Raw genomic sequence first — 20714 nt, forward strand, 5'->3', positions numbered from 1 at the left:
AAATATTCTTTGTGATCCCCAACCCTTTCTCATGGAACTACACCTGTTATTTATGCATTTATAAATATTGATTTATTACATTTATATTCCATTTTAGACCAGAGATAGGGAACCTCAGACCCAGGGCTCAAATGCAGCCCACCAGGTCTCTGGGCCTGGCACCTGTGACTCTCCTTAAGCCACACCCCGCCCTGGCCTTGCTTTCCACCTTCCTCTAGTGTTATTTTCCCTGACTAGGGCATGATATAAGTAAAAAAAACCACTGCTCCTTTTCCCCTACGCGGTACCAAGAGCCCATATAGAGTCCTTTCGTAGGTTCTCTATCGATAGGAGAAAATAACAGAGGCCAACCAGAGAATATTGAGAAGCAAAGCAGCTAGTAAGCCTGGTCTTTATTAACTGTTGCAACAGGGTGCTCCCCCACACGCAGGAGAGAGGAGGAGGATCCCGAGCCATGTGTGCAAGCCCTCATATAGACATTTTAAATTTCCCGCCCTGGAGTCCAAGACCACCCCCAGAAACATCATACATACATCATAGAAGGGGTGTAGCCCAAGACCACCCCCCAGATACATAGTACCTACATCATAGAAAAGGCGGTCTACAACAGAAATTTGAGTGCGTTGTTTTTACCCTGTCTGCCAGGTTACCTGTTAATGGTCACTTGACTGGATTACCTGGGGAGCCTGGCCATTCTTTTGTAATGATAATACTTAATTCCTGAGCCTATTCACACCTTAAATGTGCACTTAAGGCAGGATTTGTGAGGACAGAGACAATGGGGAGGTTTCTGCATTTCCTTCGACCTTGTAGAGAAATATTTGAGGTGACTGAAAAAGTCAAAATGGCCTTAGGACTTTTCCTGTGGGTTTTGGACATGTGGTTTATAAATTTATATATGTGTTTGCTTTGTACATTTATGAACATTTGTTATATATACATATAAGCCCTAAAAATTCTTGTAACAATCTTTGAACTCTTGATACAGAAGTAGTGTGTGTGTGTGTGTGTGTGTGTGTGTGCATGAGACAGTGGTATGTGGCCCCTGGAAGGCTGCCTGTAAAATGCGGCCCTCAGAGTGCAAAAGGTTCCTCCCCCATGTTAGGCTGCGTAGGCACCATACCTTTAATGCACATTGTTTCCCGTCTGGGGGGAGAGAACCCAGGACGCTATCATCGTGCCCCAGCCACAATTCTCAGCACCCTTAATAAACTACAGTTCCCAGAATTCTTAGATGGGGGCCAAAGAAAGTGCTTTCAATAGAAGCAGCCTCAGTCCCTGGGCTGAATGGCCTGAGGTTGCTCTGCAGAGTGGGGGGGGGCAGTCCCACGGCTTAGAAAACGGGGGGTGGGGGTGGGCTTCTGCTTATTCCCTTGGCGCCCGATGAGGTTACTCCACGCAGTCCCACGACCACCACCTTGGGCAGCTACTCTTCTTCGGTGGGGGGGGGGGGTTTCTTGCAGTTTCGCGCATGCGCCGCAGAAGAGCCGGGGGCTTCCACCTCCCCCACCATTTCCTTGCGCGGGGGGAGGTGAGGGGACTGGAGCATGCAAGGCGCCCCCCCCCCGCAAGGCAATAGCCCCCTGGTAGCTCAAGAAGCAGAGGCGTTTGTTTATGTGGGAGCTCAGCCCCTCCCCTCCCACAACGCCCCCCCCGCCGGGTGGCGGAGATGGTTCGTTCCCTCCTGCTTCGTCTCCCCCCCCTTCACCAGGGCAGATGGTACGTTCCTCCGGCCAACATTCAGGCTGGGGAGGGAGGGAGGCAGATAGAGACCCTCCTTTCTTTAGCCAAGAGCGCTTAGGCTGCTGCAACCACCTTGCTGGGGGCTCGTAGGAGAGAGAGAAAGGCGTCTCTTCCTCGTTGCTGGGCAGGCCGGGCGTGGGGCTCCCCCCCTCTTCCTCCCCTCCCCCCTTTGGGGGTGGCATGACCCTCTTCGGCAGCCGGGAAGGGGGCTGGCGCTGTGAGTACCGCTCCTGTGTGTGTGTGTTTCCCCCCCTTCCATAACCCCCGCCTCACCCCCGGGTTGCGTACTTGGGAGTGGGGGGGGGAGTCGCCCTCCTCCCCAAAAGGGGACTAGGAGCGGGGGCTCCACCGCCCGGAAGCAATGAAAGAGGAAGGGGGAAGCGTGGGGGGGGGGGGAGAGAGAGGAGGGTGTATCCGCTGGGTCCCCATCAAAAGCCCCATGCCGCCTCCTTTGATTTCGCTGCGCAGGAGGGGCGCACGCGCGCGCCCTTCCATTTGCTTTGCGCCTCTTGCTTGCAGAACGAAGCAAGGGGGGGGGGTCAATTCCGAATCCTTCAGAGACATCTTTGCTGGGCCCAACTCTGGGTGGGAAGAAAGTTGGATGAGGATTGACGAGAGCTCTCTCTTAAAAAAAGGAAAGAGAGAAATTGGCATTTTTATTTTTTATTTTTTTGAGGCCTGCAGCGCAAGAGGTGGCTAGGGCAACTTGGAGGGGTCTGGGGGTGGGGCTTCTATGAACCCCCAGGCGGGGACCTGCCGTGGGATCGGGCGCTGATGCACTTGGAGGCCGTTTGAGGGTGGGACGGAGAAGAGTTACTGGACCCCCCTCCCCGGCCCTTGCTCAGGAAGACCCTCGCTGGCCTCTGTGTCCATCCTGAGACTCTGGCCTCTTCAGATTCTGGGAAACTTTCCCTTGCCAGACCAAGAGGAAGCATCTTTGCCCTGGGATGAGGAAGTCGGGACCCCTCTCCACATTTCTCTCTCTGCCTTGCAGGAAACGGGGCTCAGGATGCCTGGGTCCAGCATGCCAGTTGCCCAAGGGCTCCAGCTCAAGGCCCCTGATGCTGGGCTTTTGATGGTGCCCTGGAATTGGAAGTACCCAGGCCCAAGGAGCACATGCCCAGCCTCAGAGGTGTGGCAGAGTCCAGTGGCAGGCAGGGATTCTGCCCCTTTGGCTCATGCCCAGTGGCAAAAAATGTAAACACTTAACATGGTGTTCTAATTAATTTTTCAACTTGGTTATAGTACAGTGGTGCCTCGCAAGACGAAAAGAATCCGTTCCGCGAGTCTCTTCGTCTAGTGGTTTTTTCGTCTTGCGAAGCAAGCCCATTGACAGCTAAGCGGATAAGCGGCTTAGCGACTTAGGAAAAGGGGGGGGGGGGAAAGGAAAAAAAAACCCCAGGAACTCGCAAGACATTTTCATCTTGCGAAGCAAGCCCATAGGAAATTTGTTTTGCGAAGCACCTCCAAAACGGAAAACTCTTTCATCTAGTGAGTTTTCCGTCTTGCGAGGCATTCGTCTTGCGGGGCACCACTGTATTAAGATGCAGTTGAGCAGGCAAGTCTTTTTATTCCCTGCTGTCCTGCCAAGTAAAGGACAATAATGAGATGCCGCTTTGATTTGCCTTGTAGACAGATTGTGTAAATGAATGGGGAGGCGGAGGTCTCTTTGGTCACCCCCCCCCCACGATGGGACACTGCCTCTGCTGACACCATTAAGTTGCTTTAATTGTTTTTGATACTGTATAGTTTTTATCGCTGTAACCTACCCTTAGGGTGAGTAAATTAATAATATCTAATAATAATAATAACGCATTTCAGTTCCTTGTATCTACAGTATAGAGACTACTCTTGTCTGTACACAAACTTGAAAAATCTAAGCTGGTTTATATCCCTGTGAGATGTTCTAAGGATCTGCCCTGCCGGAGGGGGGTCAGCCTTGGACTTTGTTAGGGGGTCCCTTCTGGAGTGACAGCGGCCTCCATTCAGCCTGCCCCCTCCTGGGCTTCTGGCCTCCTTCTTGCCCTGGGGTTTCTCTCTCATGGTCTTCCTCTTTCTCTAGATCTCGACATGGCCCGGGAGCCTAAACTGAGCCACGCCAGGCCAAGCCAGAAGAGGCAACACAGCGGAGGCCTGTACCCGTGAGTCTTTTGTCACCACGGATTGGATCCGGCTGTGCAATGTCCTGTTTACTGTGTCTAGGCAGGGAAGGGCAATCTGTGGGGCCCTCCAGGAGTTGTTGGACTCCAGCTCCCATCAGCCCCTGCCAGCAAGGTCAATACTCGGGGTGATGGGAGTTATACCAGTTGCTTATGACCTGGTCATGATGCCCGGCCTTCGGAAATGGCCCTGAGAATCTTCTTCACTGCCTGGGTTGAGTTCCAGGGCACCCCCTGGCATGGAATTCCTGGTTGCTGGTGGTGAACTATTTATTTTTATTGATTTGCACTTGTTGCCTTCGTGTTCCACCTTCCCCCGTCCCAAGATGTTGAAGATGGTGAACATAGTTCTCCCCAACCTCCTTTAATCCCCCACAACAACCCTGCGAGGTAGATTAAGCGGAGAGGCGTGACTGTCCCCCGAGGTCACCTGGTGAGCGTCATGACCGAGTGGGGATTTGAGCACTCCTCTGCTGGGTGGTGACAAGCTGCCGTTTAAAATTCCCCACAATGTCCAGACATGGTGTTGGGACGTTGTGGGTATTTCAAAAAAGCCTCTGCTTGGTCTAGAGTGGCTGCTTGGCTCCCATCAGGAGGCGTCACTGCTGCTTTTTGCACCCAGAGTTGCTGGCAGATGGTTTTTGCCACAGCTACTCACGCTCTGGTAACTGAAAGTTTCCAGCCACTGTTTATCCTCTGCCCGAGAAATGTGCTGCTTGCTATATTTCTGTGCCTCTTGCAACTGGACTCCAGCTGCCCTCAGATGGATTGCCTTTTTTCTTCATTAGCTCATGACACGCAAAGCTGGAGCAGTGCTAGGAAAGGGGAGCATGGAAGCCCAAGGGATAGGTGCGGGCTTGACTACTGCACTAAGTGATAAGTGGGGCTGCTCTTGCAAACTGTTCGGAAGCATTGGGCTGCTCCAGAATGGGACAATCAAATGGTTTGCCAGAACTTAAATGTGGGAAACGTATTTGTAGCTTTGCTTCAACTCCCAGTCAGGCAGACTCCAGGGGGAGAGCTTTTTCTATGGTAGCATTGCGGTTGTGGAACCCCCTCCCCCAAAGCCACTAACCGGGCCTGGCTGCTATTCTGCTTTCTTTTCGATGCCACCCTGTTTCATGTGCATGGGCTGCGTTCAGTTTCCTATTTTCCAGGACTGTAGAAAGAGGGACGAGCACTGTGCTCTTCTATCGCCGCTTTGCTTCATCTAGATCCTCACGTGGAGGGTATTCTGTTGCCAAGAAAACAGATTATAACCCTGGGATTAGGCAGAAGGGTGGCTTGTTGGTGGTTTTTTTTTTTTTTTTTGCATTTTTTTATTTATATGGCTGGTAATGGAAATTGTTTGGTTGTAGCTGTTGAGAAGAGGGAGCCGTGGGGATGGGGGTGGGGGAGACAGTGACTGCAAGACTCTTTTGCCGTCCTCTTAGATTCTGGTGGGATCCGGTACTGGTTATCCAACCATAATCTCTGCCTGATCTCCCTGTGTGAAGGAGCTGTGACACGAGCAGCTTGTAGGTAGGACAGAAACGGCTCCAGGGCAAAGGCAAGACAGAACAGGAGGTTAGTGGTGCTCCCAGACAGGGATGGGGTTGGTTTTATTATTAATTTAGAACAATTGTTAACCTGCTTCATAGCCCTCAGAGGCTCTCGGTGCATCTTAGCGCAAAAAAATTGCGAGCGGGCTGTTGAGATATCTCAGATGAGTTGCTAGCAACAGGATTTGTTGTGATGATTGGATTTCCCCTGCAGAAAGGGTAAATGGGCGGGGGATAAGAGATGGCGTTTTGATGCCAACGCAGTTGTGCAGATGCTGCAAAAATACATCCCAAAAACACCTGTCTAGAAGCAGACTCGGGAAACGGTTGGGTGGCCACTTACGCATTGCTGAAGCTGAGGAAGCCTAGCCCTGAGAGAGAGAGAGAGACCCCTCTGCCTGATCTTAACAGCTGAGAGGGTCTGTAGGGAAAGGAGGCAAGCTTTCATATATTTGTGGCCTTAGCCGTTCAGGGTTTTAAACACCAGTGTGAGCTCCTTGAATTGGCCATGGAAATGAACTGGCAATTATAACAGGAGTCGTGTCTGTTATAAGCGGAACCCCAGCCAGTAATTTTGCCACTGCATTTTGGATCATTTGAAGCTTCTGAGTTGTCTTCAAGGGCAGCCCCATGTAGAGCACCTTGTAGTATGGCAGTCAGGAAGTTACCAGAACATGGACTACTGTGGTCAAGGTGTCTTTCTCCAAAACCAGCAAACTGGATGGAGCTGGTAAAAGGCACTCCTATTTATTTATTTTTATAAATACAATCCTAGTCACTGAAGTCATCCAAGCCTCGAGTGAGAAGGCCAAATCCAGGAGAACCCCCAAGCAATTGACCTGTTCCTTCTAGGGGAGAGCAGCCTGCTAGGACAGCCTATCTCTCCATCTCTTGGACTCAGAAATTCAGGATACATAACAACTCTGTCTCTCCATGAGTTGTTTTGACGGAGGAGGTTTTCCAGTTAAATGTAACTGCTATAAATCCTGGGAATAGTGATTTAACTGAGGGTGTAAAAGGCAGTTTCTTAGTAAGCCCAAGCCCCACTCGCTGATGCTGACCCCTGTCCTGGAGCCCTTGCACAGGGTGGCTGCAAGCAGCCATCTTAAATTTCCCACAATGCCACACAGCATCCGCCATAAGGCTGCTTTGGGACATGGTTGGAAATTTTAAAATGGTGGCCGCCTGGTACTGATTTGCCGTGTGCTGGGTGAGACTGCTCTGGGAAGCGGTGTCCTCAAGATGTGCCTAGGGGAAATCAATGGGGTCTGGAGGAGAGCGAACGCTGGAGGGGACTGAGGCGATTCCACCCACCCACCCCCAGGATTGTGGCCTTGCAGGCCTGTGGTCACAGGAGTAAGAACCAGCGTTGCTGAACCCACAGATGGAAACTTGGAAAACAAAAGGACTGAACAAAGCCTCCCAAAATAACTTGGAGGGGCAAACAATAGCTGCTATGCAACAGCTTTTCCCAAATTCCTGGCTTTGGCTTCCCTTGTGGCTGCCAATGTGCCGTCTCGCCGTGTCTTTAAAAGGAGGGGTGTTGCTATTGCCGGCCGGCGTGAGCCATTCTTCAATCCTTCTGAAACCCTATAGCTCCCTTTGTTCTGCAGCCCAGAGGAATAGGCCCGGGAGCTGAGCACCCTCCCTGGTTTGCAGGCCTTCTCCTCCTCCACTATTTGGCCCCTGCCTGGGTTTGGCACTGGCTGAGTTCCAGGATCTGCCCCGTTGCATACAAAGAGCCTGTGAAAGAAGAGAAAGCACAGGAAAGCAATAGGTTTTATTATGGCCTTCGCCTTCGCAGGCCTTCATCAGGCATCCTTCATCACTCAGGTTCTTGCCCACCAGAGCTCAGGCCATCCGAAGTGTCTCTTGTGTATGATACACACTTTCCTGCCTTTTCTTCAACGCTCTTCAAGAAATCTGGTCTGCTGGAGCCAGAGAAAGAAGGGCTGTGATGCAGAAAGAAACCCCCGTGCCATAAGCCAGGGTCTGTGTATTCTCCCTAAAGATAACGAAACACCCATTCTGGGCATTCTGTACCCTGCGCGAAATTAGCCGTGCAAATGTGCTGGTTTATTTTGTGCAAGTTCTTACGATTCTGCTAGTTATGGGGAAGGGACGATCAGCTGCCCCTTCTACCAGTGGCAGTCCTGCTGGTTCTGCTCTGGAATTTTTTGGGGGTTCCTTGTAAAACAATAAAAAAAATTAATCTGCAAAACATGGGTCAAGTAACAGCAACCAGAGGACAGCAGTGTTTGAGACTTGCAGGGCTGGCTATACAATAAGATGACCACCAAGGCACCCCAGGAGAACTTCTCCCCATTCCCTGCCCCATTCTTCAGTGAGCAGTCCCAGAAGAAAATAATGGTGGCCACAACTGGCTGTTGACATTCCCCTAGGCTTTTTCTTTTTTTTAATAGACCTCTGTATTTGTAGAATCTAAGGATAGAAAGAGTCCTTTTGCCCCCCACCCATCTGGGCAGTTTCCAGCACATATAAAAACATAATAAAACATTAAACATTAAAAGCTTCCTGATACAGGGCTGCCTTCAGATGTCTTTTAAAAGTTGTGTAGCTCTTTATCTCCTTGACATCTGAGGGGAGGGCATTCCACAGGGAGGGCGCCACTACCGAGAAGGCCCTCTGCCTGGTTCCCTGTAACTTCGCTTCTTGCAGTGAGGGGGAATGATGGCTGTCCTGTTCGCCTTGTGTGGTTGGGCCAAAGGGTGGAGGGGGGAGCTTCATGCCCCCCGCCACCTTCCAGAGCCAGTTTGGCCAATGCCAGAGCCCTTCCTTTAGGAGATGGACAAGCCATCACCCCGGGACATGGTTGCTGCTGTGCTAGGGAGATTTCCTGAGTGGACAGGCAGAGAAAAGCTGCACAAAACAATCTCCTGGCATCGAGGCAGCCACTACAGAGATTGACGGTGCAGATGCACAGCGAGGGGGAGGCTTCCGAGAGGAAGCGGAGCTGAATTTTTTTTCAATTATTCTGCAAAACATTCCCGCCGATGTCTGGCAACTTGGCTCCCACGCACTCCCTTGTGGGATGGCAATCACTTTCTGGCTCTGTAGATAGAATTCGACACACACACACCCCTGAATGCCAGAGGGAGTTGGAAATAAGGAGGTCTCACCCCTCACCCACCCCCTTGATTCTGGACCCTTTCCTGGATCAAACGAATGGATTTGTGCAGGCTTTCCTCTTGGGCAAAGTATCTTGTGTGGGAGAAGCTGGGCAGGAACGCTGGGCCAAGATGAGGGCAGGGAAATGGAAGATTCCCGCTCCGTCCGGGGGGGACAGGAACGGCCTAGCTGGTTTCCCGGGAAACGAAGCCACAGCCGTACACCGTTCGGGACTCGTGTGCCTTTTAATAGTTGCGTCGGGAAGAGGGAATGTTGGCAGGTGCAGCTTGCAATGTAGTCCAGAGAAAAGCCACACACACACCCCATTAAAAAAATGTCATGCAGGAGATGAAAGGGCCCAGAGCCCCCCGCTTTGGGGTGGGCCAGATCAGCCCATAGGGGCTTTGCCACAGCGTTCCTTCCCCATTCTTTTGCTTGCTCATGTGGCATGAGATTTATTACAGGCACATCAGCACCTTCCTTCAGGGGAGGCGTTCCTGCTGACAGCCTTCCCCCCTCCACCCCTTTCCATTTGGACCTGAAGGGCAGGCAGCTGGCACACAGAAACCACCATCCGTGAAATGTAAAATCAAGAATCTCTGATGGAAGATCAGCAGGGGGTGGAGGGTGGGGGTCCGAGCTGATTCTTCCACTCCGGATAGAGCGCGTTTCTCCCTGAAAGAAGCCTTGACCCAATCTCACTCCCCACACTTTGGCCAAAGGGCAGGCCGGGTTAGGGGTCCTGGAGGATGTTCTTGCCCCTTCCAGTGTCTGGAAGAGGCTCCTGGGCCTGTTTCCTCCCCATAGGCCAGCAGAGCTCATAGCCAAAAGGGAGGTGCTGGGTGCTTAAGGTTGCCCTACCTTCAGCTTTTTAAAAGAAAAGAAAACTCCCCTGGTTCTTTTACTTGTGGGAACAGAAGGAAAATCCTGCAGGCCGGATTCTACTGGAAGAAAAGGAGTAAACCAGCCCCTACCTTCCAGCGACCACAAATGCTCTGGGGGAAAAGGATAAGTGGCAGGCACTCACTTTCAAGTGGCATAAATATACGTTTTAATATAGAATATAATTACGTAACATGTGACATATTGCAATAACTGTTTAGGATCTGGTTGTTTTGCTTTCGTTCCTCTGCCCCCCCCCCTTCCCTTCTGGCTACCTCCTCCAGTGCTCAAATTATTGGAGAAAAGGCAGAGTGGCTTAAAGAAATCTGCAAACTCAACCCCCTCTCCCACCCCGATCCCTCCAGTTTTAGCCAAATCATGGCTCCTGTAGTACTCCTCTGGAACAGTAGCTGAGGGAGCAAACAAAAGGGACAGAATTGTAGGATTGTAGAGTTGGAAGGGACCCCCAAGGCTCATCTAGTCCAACCCCCCAATCACAACTGAAGTCAAGGGGTGGGGGTTTGCTGGCACCCCTGCAACTAAAGCATTACTAACCTTTCTCCTCTTTAGTCTCAGGTGCACCAGGGCCAGTATAAACTGGAAAATGAATATACACTTGAATGCCTAAAATCTGCACAGGGGAGCTTGCACCATGCATGATTTGGCATGCTAAATATGCTACCGCATATAGACTCCTGTCATGCTGACTAGTTACAAAACCCAGATTTACTTCCCGTTTTGCAACCTTCCTTTATTCAAGCCGAAGCACCAGAGGAGCTGATAGGGCTGCCTCCTGTGGCAGGTCAACATTTGAGATGCGTGCGGCAACACAAGTCTTGTTTCTAGCAAAAATGGTCGCAAGGCGCCTTGCTGGCGGCAGAAAGGCAGTGTAGAGATGGAGCGGCAGCATGATGCAGTGGTTAGAGTGGGGGTGAGGTGCCTGTGGCCCTTCAAACAGCACAGGAACACCCAACTCCCATCATTTTTAGCTATTGGCCTTGTTGGCTGGGGCTGATAAGAGCTGGAGCCCAGGGATAATTGCTGCCTCCCCCAAGCTTCCCATCTGTGGGCCAGGAGTGGAGGAAATAAAAGGCATAACACTAGGGGAAAATGTTTATAAAATCAGGGCATTTACAGATGATATGATTGTGATGGTGGAAAATCCAATTAATAGTACAAAGAAACTTTTAGAGAAAATGGAAGAATTTGGAAAGTGGCAGGATTTAGATTAAATAAAGAAAAAACAAAAATGATGGTTAAAAATATGGATAATCAGAGCAAAAAGGATTTAGAAGAAGCAATCGGATTGCAGAGAGCGAAAAAAGCAAAATATTTGGGGATTTACTTAACAATGAAAAATACAAAGGCAGTTTTCCATGCGCCTGTCTCGTGGTGCAGCGGAGGATGTTGAGAAGCATGAAATGGTGCCGAATTACCTTTTCTTCTCTTGTCTGCAGCAGCACCTGCGACCTGGACTATGAGCTCTATAAAGAGGATTTGCCCTACAGGTGTGTTTTGGGGCTTTGCTCTCCCTCCCTCATTGCCGGCCCATCAACATAACGGGTGGGAGTGGGTTTCCCCCACCATATCCTTGGACCTCAGCAACACCCCCCCCCCCCGGCCGCCCACATTTGAGCTGTGGTTTCAAGGGGATTCTGCAACTGACCCTCTTGCTCTCGTTTCCTGCAGGGTCTACGAGTACCAGAAGATTCCCCCGCTCATCAGTCACATCCCGGTCAAGGCCAGGAGAAGCCACTTGGGGGCCGGGGGCAAGGCCAGCTTGGGTCCCCACGCGGGGCTGAGGGGCAGCAGCGGCTCCACAGCGGGCCGAACGAAGTGTAAGCACTTTGGGGCAGAGAGGGCCTGGTGTCCCAGGTGCCAGGGGCACTCTTTCAGCATTTAGCACCGATAGTGAACGAGCCTGTCAAAGAATGTTTGCAGTCCAGACTGTCTGAGGGACAGAAAAGCAGTCTGTTTGGATGTGACTAAAATCCCACACTGACAAGCACCTGGGTGGCCTGTGGGCTAGGAAGTGGGTCTAAAAGGGAGCAAAGCTGAAGAGCAGGGAGTCTCGTAGAAGGGTGTAAAGCAGGCAGTGAAGTGGGAAACAGTAGTCAGGGAGATGGGGAACGAAAGGAATTTCATGTGTTGTTTTACACTCAGCAGCCAGTCTTTGGGGTACAGGTTCTATGGTTTTGTTTCCATTTATCTTGTCCTGATGTGTTTCTCGCAGAAACATGTTACTATATTGGCCTGAATATAAGCCACACTTTTTCCCCAAATTCCGACCATGAAAAGTTAAAGTGTGGCTTAAATGCGCGACCTTACAAAAATCGACTTTAACGAGACAAGTGAGGCAAGATGGCAGGTGCCACTACAGCACGTAGCTCCTAGGACCACCAGCACAAGACACAATTTTAAGGGAGCAGCTTATATTCGGGTATTGTCTTTTTTTCTCCCCCCCCCCCCGAATTTTAAAGAAGTGGCTTGTAGGTGCAGCTTATATTTGGGCCAATACGGTACTTCGTATGGGCTCTGAGTTCAAAAAAGAGCAACACTTCATAGGCACCTTTGTATCCATGCATGTGCCAAGGGCCTTTTGATTTGTAAATAGGAGCTCCTTGCCCACCACAGCTTCCATGAGCTAAGGAGAGCAGCCAGCTGACTGCGGTTTTGATCCACGCACTTGAACACAACATGTAGCCTCCCCCCACAGCCTCCCAGTGACAGAACCAGTGAACAGCTGGTGTGAACCCCTCCCCACCTGCGTCGGTTTCTGCAGGGTGTCAGTAACGTGGTTTGGGCCGCTCATGCTGTCTTTCCCTTCCAGTGCGAGCAGAGGAGCTGCATTCCATCAAGGGAGAGCTAAGCCAGATTAAAGCTCAGGTGGACAGCTTGCTGGAGAGCCTCGACCGGATGGACCAGCGACGGGAGCAGCCCACAGGTGAGGCGTGTGAGTGTTGAGGAGCTGTGAGGATGAACAGCAGCATTTTGTTGCAGGTCTTAGGCACAAGCACACATGCACACAAAGCAAAGATCAGATTCTCTGGTCACAAAACTGACCAGAAATTGTAAATCGTAGCTTCCTTGTCTACAGCAGGTTTGTGTTTCCCCAGCCAACAGAATATTAAAATACAATAATCTATTATACATTAAAAGCTTCCCTAAACAGGGCTGCCTTCAGATGTCTTCTAAAAGTCTGATAGTTGTTTTTCTCTTTAACATCTGGTGGGCGGGCGTTCCACAGGGCGGGTGCCACTACTGAGAAGGCCCTCTGCCTGGTTCCCTGTACCTTGGCTTCTCACAGCGAGGGAACTGCCAGAAGGCCCTCGGTGCTGGACCTCAGCGTCTGGGCAGACCGGTGGGGGGTGGAGACTCTCCTTCAGGTATACTGGGCCGAGGCCATTCAGGGCTTTAAAGGTCAGCATCAACACTTTGAATTGTGCTCGGAGCATAGCAAACCTAGGCTCAGTGCCTAGGTGGGAGATTGCCTGGGAGCACCACAAACGGCACCCGGCGCCAGGAAAAAGGTGGTATGGAAAAGTGTGATGAATGGGTAAGGTGGTGTGATGTAGCCAGCTTGCCTGCTTTGTCTGATCCCTCAGGCTCCAAGGAGGTCAAGAAGAAAGCAGCCGCCAGCACAGAGGCCTCCTACTCAGCAGGGGAGACCACCCGAAGGAAGGAGAGCCCCGTGCAGGATGGCCGGGCTGCTCTGCCGGAGGTGGACAGTGCAGAGGAGAGCACAGACACCGAAGAGGCGGTGAGTGGCAGCGCCGAGGGCGGAATAGCAAGAAGGGGAGCAACCGTGAGGCTGCAGATCTCTCTCTCCCTCTTCAGTGGAAATTTGGGAACACAATATGTGTTTTTTGTGTGTGATACCATGCAGATACAGTACTGCATTTTATTGCTACAGCATTGCAAACTGCACCTGTCCAGAGCGTCAATGGTCAAGGTGATACCTTATGCAGAAAAAGCTACCGGGGTCTCTCAGGATTGTCTCTTGCAAGAGCCCACTGAGCCTTCCCCCTCTGCCTTTTTGTGCAAAGCAAGGCTGCACCGTTTCCTAAGCTTTTCCGCCTTGCCTGCATCTGCACCATTAAGCAAGGGCTGTAGCTTTGCATCTCATTATGTGCCCCAACACACACACACACACACACACACACACCCCCCTTGCAAGCTCTGGGGTGGGTGAGCTGCTAGGAGCTCTCTCAGGCTATTGGAAGCCCACTAACTCCACAAGTTGCACAAAGGTCAGGTCACGGCCATCATCAAATGTTGAGTATTTGAATGGTTTTGGTTTGATCAATGTTGTGTTTGTCATGTGACTTGGAGGGACTGTGCCTATCATAGAGGCAAGATGGCCAGAGGGACATGGGGAGGGGGAGACTTGTAGAGCAAACATCAGGGGCCCAAATTCTTCAGAGGAGTTTAGCAACCATTCCTGCTTTTCTCAGGGAACTCTGGGAATTGTAGCTCCCCGAGATGAATAGGTGGTGCCTCCTATTGACTCTTAGGGACACAGGTGGCGCTGTGGGTTAAAGCCTCAGCGCCTAGGACTTGCCGATCGAAAGGTCGGCAGTTCGAATCCCTGCGGCGGGGTGCGCTCCCGCTGCTCGGTCCCAGCGCCTGCCAACCTAGCAGTTCGAAAGCACCTCCGGGTGCAAGTAGATAAATAGGGACCGCTTACCAGCGGGAAGGTAAACGGCGTTTCCGTGTGCGGCTCTGGCTCGCCAGAGCAGCGATGTCACGCTGGCCACGTGACCCGGAAGTGTCTCCGGACAGCGCTGGCCCCTGGCCTCTTAAGTGAGATGGGCGCACAACCCCAGAGTCTGTCAAGACTGGCCCGTACGGGCAGGGGTACCTTTACCTCTTACCTATTGACTCTCAGCACCCTTATCAAACTGCAGTTCCCAGGATTATTTGGCGGGGGGAGCTGTGCCCATCTAAAGTGCTTCAACTCTGCTTTAAATATGCAGCGCAGATTGGGGCTGAGGATTCAACAGGGAAAATGCCGAGTTATGCCTCAGAGATGAGGCTGACAAAAGCCTCTTCTTTCATTGCAGGCAAGGAATCACACGTTGGACCTGGAAGGCAGCCAGTAAGAGGACCTGGAGTGCCCCCAACCCCTTTGCCCGGCGTTTCCTTCCTGTGTTTTGTATTCCTTCCGATGCCTCTGGCTGGTGCTGCGTCCGGCGTCAGTTCCCTGCCGTCAGGGCTGGTGCAGAGGCCGAGAGGCCCACCATGGTCTCCCTCGCACCTTTTTCTGGCCTGGCAGAGAGAGACTCCTGTGGCGCGTTCGAGGGAGTAGCAGCTTGGTGTTCTTTGTTGTGAAAATTAAAATATGCCAATGTGGGAGACGGGTGGGCAAAGCAGGCAGTGCCAACTTCGCACTTGCCCAGCTCAGCATTAAACAAAAAATAAAGCAGTTGCCATCTCCTACTGATAATGATGTGTTGCTTGCTGCCTGTCTTGGCTACGGATTTACCATGTGCCAGGCCAGATTGATTGCTGCCTTTTATCATTTCTGAGCCTGACGTGTCTGCTCAGAAGTACATCCCATGAGCTTCAGTGGGGCTTCCTCCCAGGTATGTGGGCAAAGGAGTCCCCAGCCCCCCAGATGTTGCTGGACTGCAACTCCCATAATCCCTGACCATTGCTCAATTTGTCTTAGGGCTGAGGAGTTGTAGTCCGAAGCATCCAGACGCCACCAGGTTAAGAAAGGCTGCTCTAGACTCAGAAGAGAAGTCCTGTGGGATCAGACACAAAGCCCATCCAATCCAGGGATGGGAAATCTGTAGCGCCCCAGATGTTGTTCTCCCAGCTTCCATCAGCCTGGACTCATATGCTTCAGCCAAACATCTGGAGGGCCAAAGAATTCCCATTGCAGGTCTAATCCAGCATCCTGTTTGCCACAGAAGCTGGTTGGGTGCTTCTGGAAAGCCCAGGTGACAACCAAAGCCTTTTCCTGAGGAGTTTCCCAGCAGGGACCGCTGTTTAGAGGCATCTGTGTGCTGCCTTGGACCTTGGAGGTGGCATGCAGCCATTGTGCCTAGTTGTCACTGGTAGTATTTTCCTTCATATAGGACTTAATCCCTTCTAATGGTGTTTGCGTTTGTGGCTCCCAGCTGCACAACCTGAAGCAATGCTTCGCTTTCTGTCAGTGCCATCCGCTGAACCTGATTTCTAATACTACGATGATGCAGGGAGGGGGAACAAATATTCTGCAAAACCATAAGTGTCCCTTGTGCTGCTTTATTGCACCACCAGACAAGAAAGACAGGAGTGATTACCACAAGTACATTTTGCAAATATGTTTGAACTTGTAAAATCCACTGGTCTGAAACTTGGCAACTGGCCGGCCTTCTCAAGTCTTCTATAATAGCACTGGGCATGTGCGTTGCCCGTGAGCTTCGTAGAGGAGCTGCTCTGAGTTCAGACCAACTTCTTAAGAGATGGCACGTCCCTAGAATGGTCTAGGAAACCCATCCACAAGATGCATGGTTTTATAATGTACTTAACCCAGTAACCATTTTTTCAGGACATTGTTGCACCGGACCATCAAAAGATATGCATGTGACCTCGCTTTAAACCTAAATATATTGGTGCTTATGTCAGTGCCAGGGTTTATTTCTGGCTATGCTAACCTGAACTCTAGTTTAGTGGGCACCTTTTGTGCTATTCCAGATTTCACAGAGTAGCTCATTTTCACTCTTCCTTTTCCCGGTTTACTCCATTTGTTGACACTCTAGTAAATTCTGGAGTCCATAAATACACACTACACTAGTAGACTTCAACTGGTGGCCTGGGACCCAGTGCTGGGTAACGGTCTGATCTAAACCTGATCACAACAGCAGCGTTCCCACCAAGCAAACACATGGCAAGAAAACAAGACATGGGCTCCCAAATGTGGGTTTGGCTTGAAAGTGGTTCCCGAATTTGAAACTATTGAAGACAACTGCATCAACTCCACAGTGATAGTAAGAGGGAGAAGACATAAAAACCAAAAAGCCTTAAGTTATGCAAAATAGTGTATTTTAATTATAAAAAGAGACTTTATTACAAGTATCTAATAAACTTTTCTCCATGAAGAACAAGTTCTCAAGCCTTGCATATCACAAGATACTATTAGGTCCTAGTAAATCAGACCAAATATTAATGAGTCCATGACAGAAGCAGATTGTGCTGGAAGTGGCCAGTGCAACTCGCTGCCAAATTAGCTAATCACTCTACATCCACCTTGATCCCATTACCAGTTACTGGCTCACTTCCATCACCTCTGCAAGAAGAAACCATTTCAATCTTTAGGATGCCCATTTGAGGTTGACCTTTTAACAAGGGAGGTCACACACAATTTATTACACCACAGGTCTGCAAAAGGAAATTTCACATAATGAAGTAGTCTGATAGTGTTCTGCCTTTAGTCCCCAGATGTTGAGCTAAACTTCCCATCATCCCTATCCAGATTAACAGATGAGATGATGGGACTTGTAGTCCCAATATCTGAGGACCCAAAGTTGAAAAACACCAGAGTAATTTCAGCAACAAACATTTAGCCAATACAAAAAAAGAAACTTGCCGTATTTCCTAAGAGAAAATGCTGATTTTTAATTTTTTGTTTTTGTTTTAAAGCAAGGAGTTTCAGGGAAGTGGGGAGGAATGCAGATAATGATGTCACCTTATTGACAATTGCCTCAATGCAAAGCACACTGATTTGGAAGGAAACTCCTTTGAAATGAGGGTAACTTTCCAAGAAAGCAGGTTAAGAACCAGGATGTGTGGGTTAACCCATTTTGTTCCTTGGCATTTTCAAAGTGTAATATTTTTAAACTTTGGAATTTTGAAAGCAAACATAGCTGCCAACAACACTGGACTAATGAACAAATGCAGATTCCTACCCCAAACTGATAATCATAGCAATTTGAAAACTCAGACCACGGTAGAACTTTGGATTCAACCAGCAGCAAATAACCCATTTTTGTTTTTCTTGAGACTCAGACTGTGCACACACGCGCACACACACATCATATATTTACAACATTTAAAGCAGATTTTTTCTCCCAAATCCCAGGAACTGGGTGAAAACAACACAGAGCAATAATTCTCGGCACGTTTAATAAACTAGCTTTCTGAGCCTGAAGGTGGTGCGGTAGGTAGACTTTCAGAAGTGTCTCTTCGTCGAAGTATCATTCGCAAAGAGCGTGGAGCTGCAGAGATTGTCTCGTGTGGATGTGTCCTGCCCTCCAGGGGAAAAGGGGTCGGGCTCGCCTTCCCTGGACCGCGACTGGGCCCACCGTGGTTGCGGTTCCTCGCCAAGGAGGAGGCCAGGCAACTTCACCTAGGTCGGTTAAACCACGCTCAGATCCCAGATCCAAAACCACGATGCAGCCCAAGGCTCAAAGAGAAATCGGAGGAGTCGTCCGGCGAGGCGCAGCCCGAGAAGTTCCCGGAGTTCAGGCGGTGGCGGCGGGAGGCTGGGCCGTATCTGTGTCGGTCGGCGCTTGGGTGCCCAGCGCGGGTCGGCGCTTGGCAGCGCGCAGGAGGCTCTGTCGGAGCAGCGGGTAGAGGCGCTGGCATCCGTCGAGGCCGAGGCGCACGGCTTGCGCCCAGCTGTCGGGGGCCCCTCCCTCGCCGCTGCCCAGCAGCCCGGCCACCTGATTGAGCGAGGGCAGGAGCGCCACGGTGAGGCGGGCATCGGCGGCGCGCTCCTCGGGCTCGCTGGGCTGCAGGCGCCACTCTCCGCCCGGCGCCCGGCACAGCGCGCACGCCGCCACCAGGTCGTAGAGCTCCACTCCGGCGTCGGCCAGGGCCAGCCCCGCGGCGCAAAGCGCGGCCGCCAGCGCCGAGCCGCCGTCCTGCAGCAGCAGCGCGCTCACCTCCAGCTGCGCCCGCGGGTAGCGCGCCAGGCGCACGGCCGGCTCCAGCGCCTCCTGCAGCGCCAGCGCCAGCTCGGGCTCCCGCTCGCTGGGGCGGATGCGCGCCCCGCGCCCCGAGAAGGGCGCCCGTCGGAACTCGCACACCAGCCGCCCGCGAGGCTCGCCCGGAGCCGCCGCGCCCGCCCCGCCGGCTTCGCGCGGCCCGGCCACGGAGCACAGCACTTTGGTGCCGCCGTGGAGCTCCACGTAGGCCGAGCCCTTGGCCTGGCTCAGCAGCCCCGCGCGGGCGAAGAGCGGCTGCAGCGCCGACGGGTCGCGGGGTGGAACCTCCGGCGCCTCGACGGGCGCGAAGAGCAGCGGCGTCTGGGACTCCTCCGGCCCCGGCACCCGGCGGTGGTCCTGCGGCATGGCTGCTTCAGCTGCTGGCGCGCCGCGCTCCGGAAGGGGAAGAGGAAGCTGCTCGAGGGAGGGACAGTCGGAGGGAGCAGCGGCTTCGCTTCCGAGGCGCACGGGCGGTTTAGCGCCGAAAGAGCGCCGTGGCGGAGAGGGGACCTACAGCCCCCGCCTCGCAGACACCCGTCGAGGCAGGGAGAGCGCCTCGATTCCCCCATCCCACCGGCTGCGGATCCTGCACTCAGAAGGAAGCCTCCGGGCTCCCCGGTGGATTCCAGCTCATCTTGGCTCCAGCAAGAAGAGCCGGTGGCCAGGGTGGAGGGAGTTGTGCCCCAGTGCTACCCATGATTAAGGAGCCCTTTTATATCCATTTTTTGAGTTCGGTAAAGAAATGAGCAGATTCAGGGCTCCTGCAGTTTCTGATGGGTTGGAAGCTGCATGAGCCTTAGTTTTGGGGTGTCACCCACACGGTGCCCTCCCTCTCCAACTGGCAACAGTTTTTACAGTGACCAGCTGCGTACAGCTCTCCCCACTGTGTAGCACTGCTTACAAAGGCGCATCTTAGAAGCGGGACTCTAATTGATACAGCAAGTAATAAATCTGTTTTAAGTCTTTTAACAGCTTGTCTTTTTAACCTTCCTAGGTTCTTTCACAGGAGTCTGCTTTGGCCTCCATTTGTTGGCACTCAGCAGCCTCGCTCACTATTAGGGAAATATCAAAGCTTGATGCATATAGGCTTAAAGCAAGGCTATGCTTTTTCTGCCTTTCTTCAGGGAAGAGGAAGGAGGTGGGTGGGGAGCCTCCAATCTGGGCTGAGCCCTCACTTATGTTCTGGACTAGCAGAAGCCACAAACCTGCAGCTCAGCCTCCAAGATGTACATGACATTCCAAGTGCCAGAGCACCACTCTGTGCAACTTTAACCAGGACAGAGAAAGGTATTGCCATTGCAGGAGCCCATGAGCAAGTGGGCACAGCTGACCTCACTGTCCTGGTCAAAATCCCCAAACTGTTTGGGCTGAGTCACCCACTGCTCCGGCAGCCACACTGCTCCCCTCTTCTGGCTCACATCAAACTAGATTAGCGCTATGCACTATTTTATGAAGTCATGCCCTCTGTCACATTCTGTTAGTAAATGCACAGGTGAATGGCAATCCTATTTTGGAGCTCTGTCTCACTATGGAACGTCCAAGCTGTCCCCCCATCCCAGCTGCTACCATGGAACATTTAGCCTTTATTCCAGTTAGCAAACAGTACTTTTACACTGTGAGCCTGCTGCTCCTGTGTGTGTGGATGTATCAACTATTTCCAAAATTTATTATCCCTCTGTAATATGCTGTGCCACTGAGGATTTGTTCTTCTCGTGTCAACAAGGCTGGAAATGATTAATGCCAGGATGGCATTCATTCATCTGGCTTCCATGAGGCCAAATGAAGTCGGCGCTCAGAACCCCATCCTCCTCCCATGGCCAGGTAATCTCTGCTCCATTAAAGTTTGCTTTCAGAAAAGATCTTGGGCTTAGCATTATATTTGAAGGGGGAATTGTAAATTATGACGAGCAATAGTTAAGCTTGCAAGTTGGCTTCTTTAGCAACAAACCATCATTTGCTGTAACCAACAACCTGCATTTTGCACATAATGGTGAGCCGAGGTTCTCTGAAAGCAAGATATAAGCCAGGAGATGAGTGGCAGGATGGGCCAAGGACCCTGTTTTGCTTGGGCTCAAGTGAGCTACTGGCTCAAGTATCCCTCTGGCAGAACCGAGAAGGAATTTGCAGGTCTCCACTACCCCTTTTGGTTAACCACAGCCTCCTGTGTCATCCAAACCAGCAACTGCAATCGGCAATAACGGGGGTTGATTTCCCCAAGCCAGCTTCTGAAACAAGCAGCAACAATGTGGGAGGAAGCGATGAGGTGAGCACCTGAGCGTGAGGCTGGCTAAGGCATGTTCCTGCTTACGCACTTCACACTAAACCATGGTTTAGCGCAGGCATAG

General features: G+C 51.6%; 2 protein-coding genes across 5 annotated transcripts; one reads left to right on the plus strand and one right to left on the minus strand.

The window, feature by feature from the left end:
* The first annotated feature begins 1532 nt into the window (after nt 1-1532).
* LOC307222574 (RNA-binding Raly-like protein) lies at nt 1533-14900 on the plus strand. 4 transcript variants are annotated; one of them, XM_079987969.1, is made up of 7 exons: nt 1533-1719; nt 3806-3884; nt 10912-10962; nt 11144-11292; nt 12285-12398; nt 13060-13214; nt 14518-14900. In XM_079987969.1, exons 1-7 carry the CDS (start codon nt 1548-1550, stop codon nt 14554-14556), a joined length of 759 nt encoding a protein of 252 aa, XP_079844095.1. In that variant the 5' UTR covers nt 1533-1547; the 3' UTR covers nt 14557-14900. The 4 variants fall into 4 exon arrangements, with proteins under 4 accessions (XP_079844095.1, XP_079844096.1, XP_079844098.1 ...); XM_079987970.1 differs by having other exon boundaries at nt 10915-10962; XM_079987972.1 differs by lacking the exon at nt 1533-1719 and adding an exon at nt 1731-1960 and having other exon boundaries at nt 10915-10962.
* Nucleotides 14901-16469: 1569 nt separating this feature from the next.
* On the minus strand, nt 16470-18854 carry EXOSC6 (exosome component 6). Its single transcript, XM_079987968.1, has one exon. The coding sequence runs from the start codon at nt 18733-18735 to the stop codon at nt 17905-17907; it is 831 nt and encodes a 276-aa protein (XP_079844094.1). The 5' UTR covers nt 18736-18854; the 3' UTR covers nt 16470-17904.
* Between the last annotated feature and the right edge of the window lie 1860 nt (nt 18855-20714).

This window comes from Podarcis cretensis, assembly GCF_951804945.1.
Source record: "Podarcis cretensis genome assembly, chromosome: 8".
NCBI lineage: Eukaryota > Metazoa > Chordata > Lepidosauria > Squamata > Lacertidae > Podarcis > Podarcis cretensis.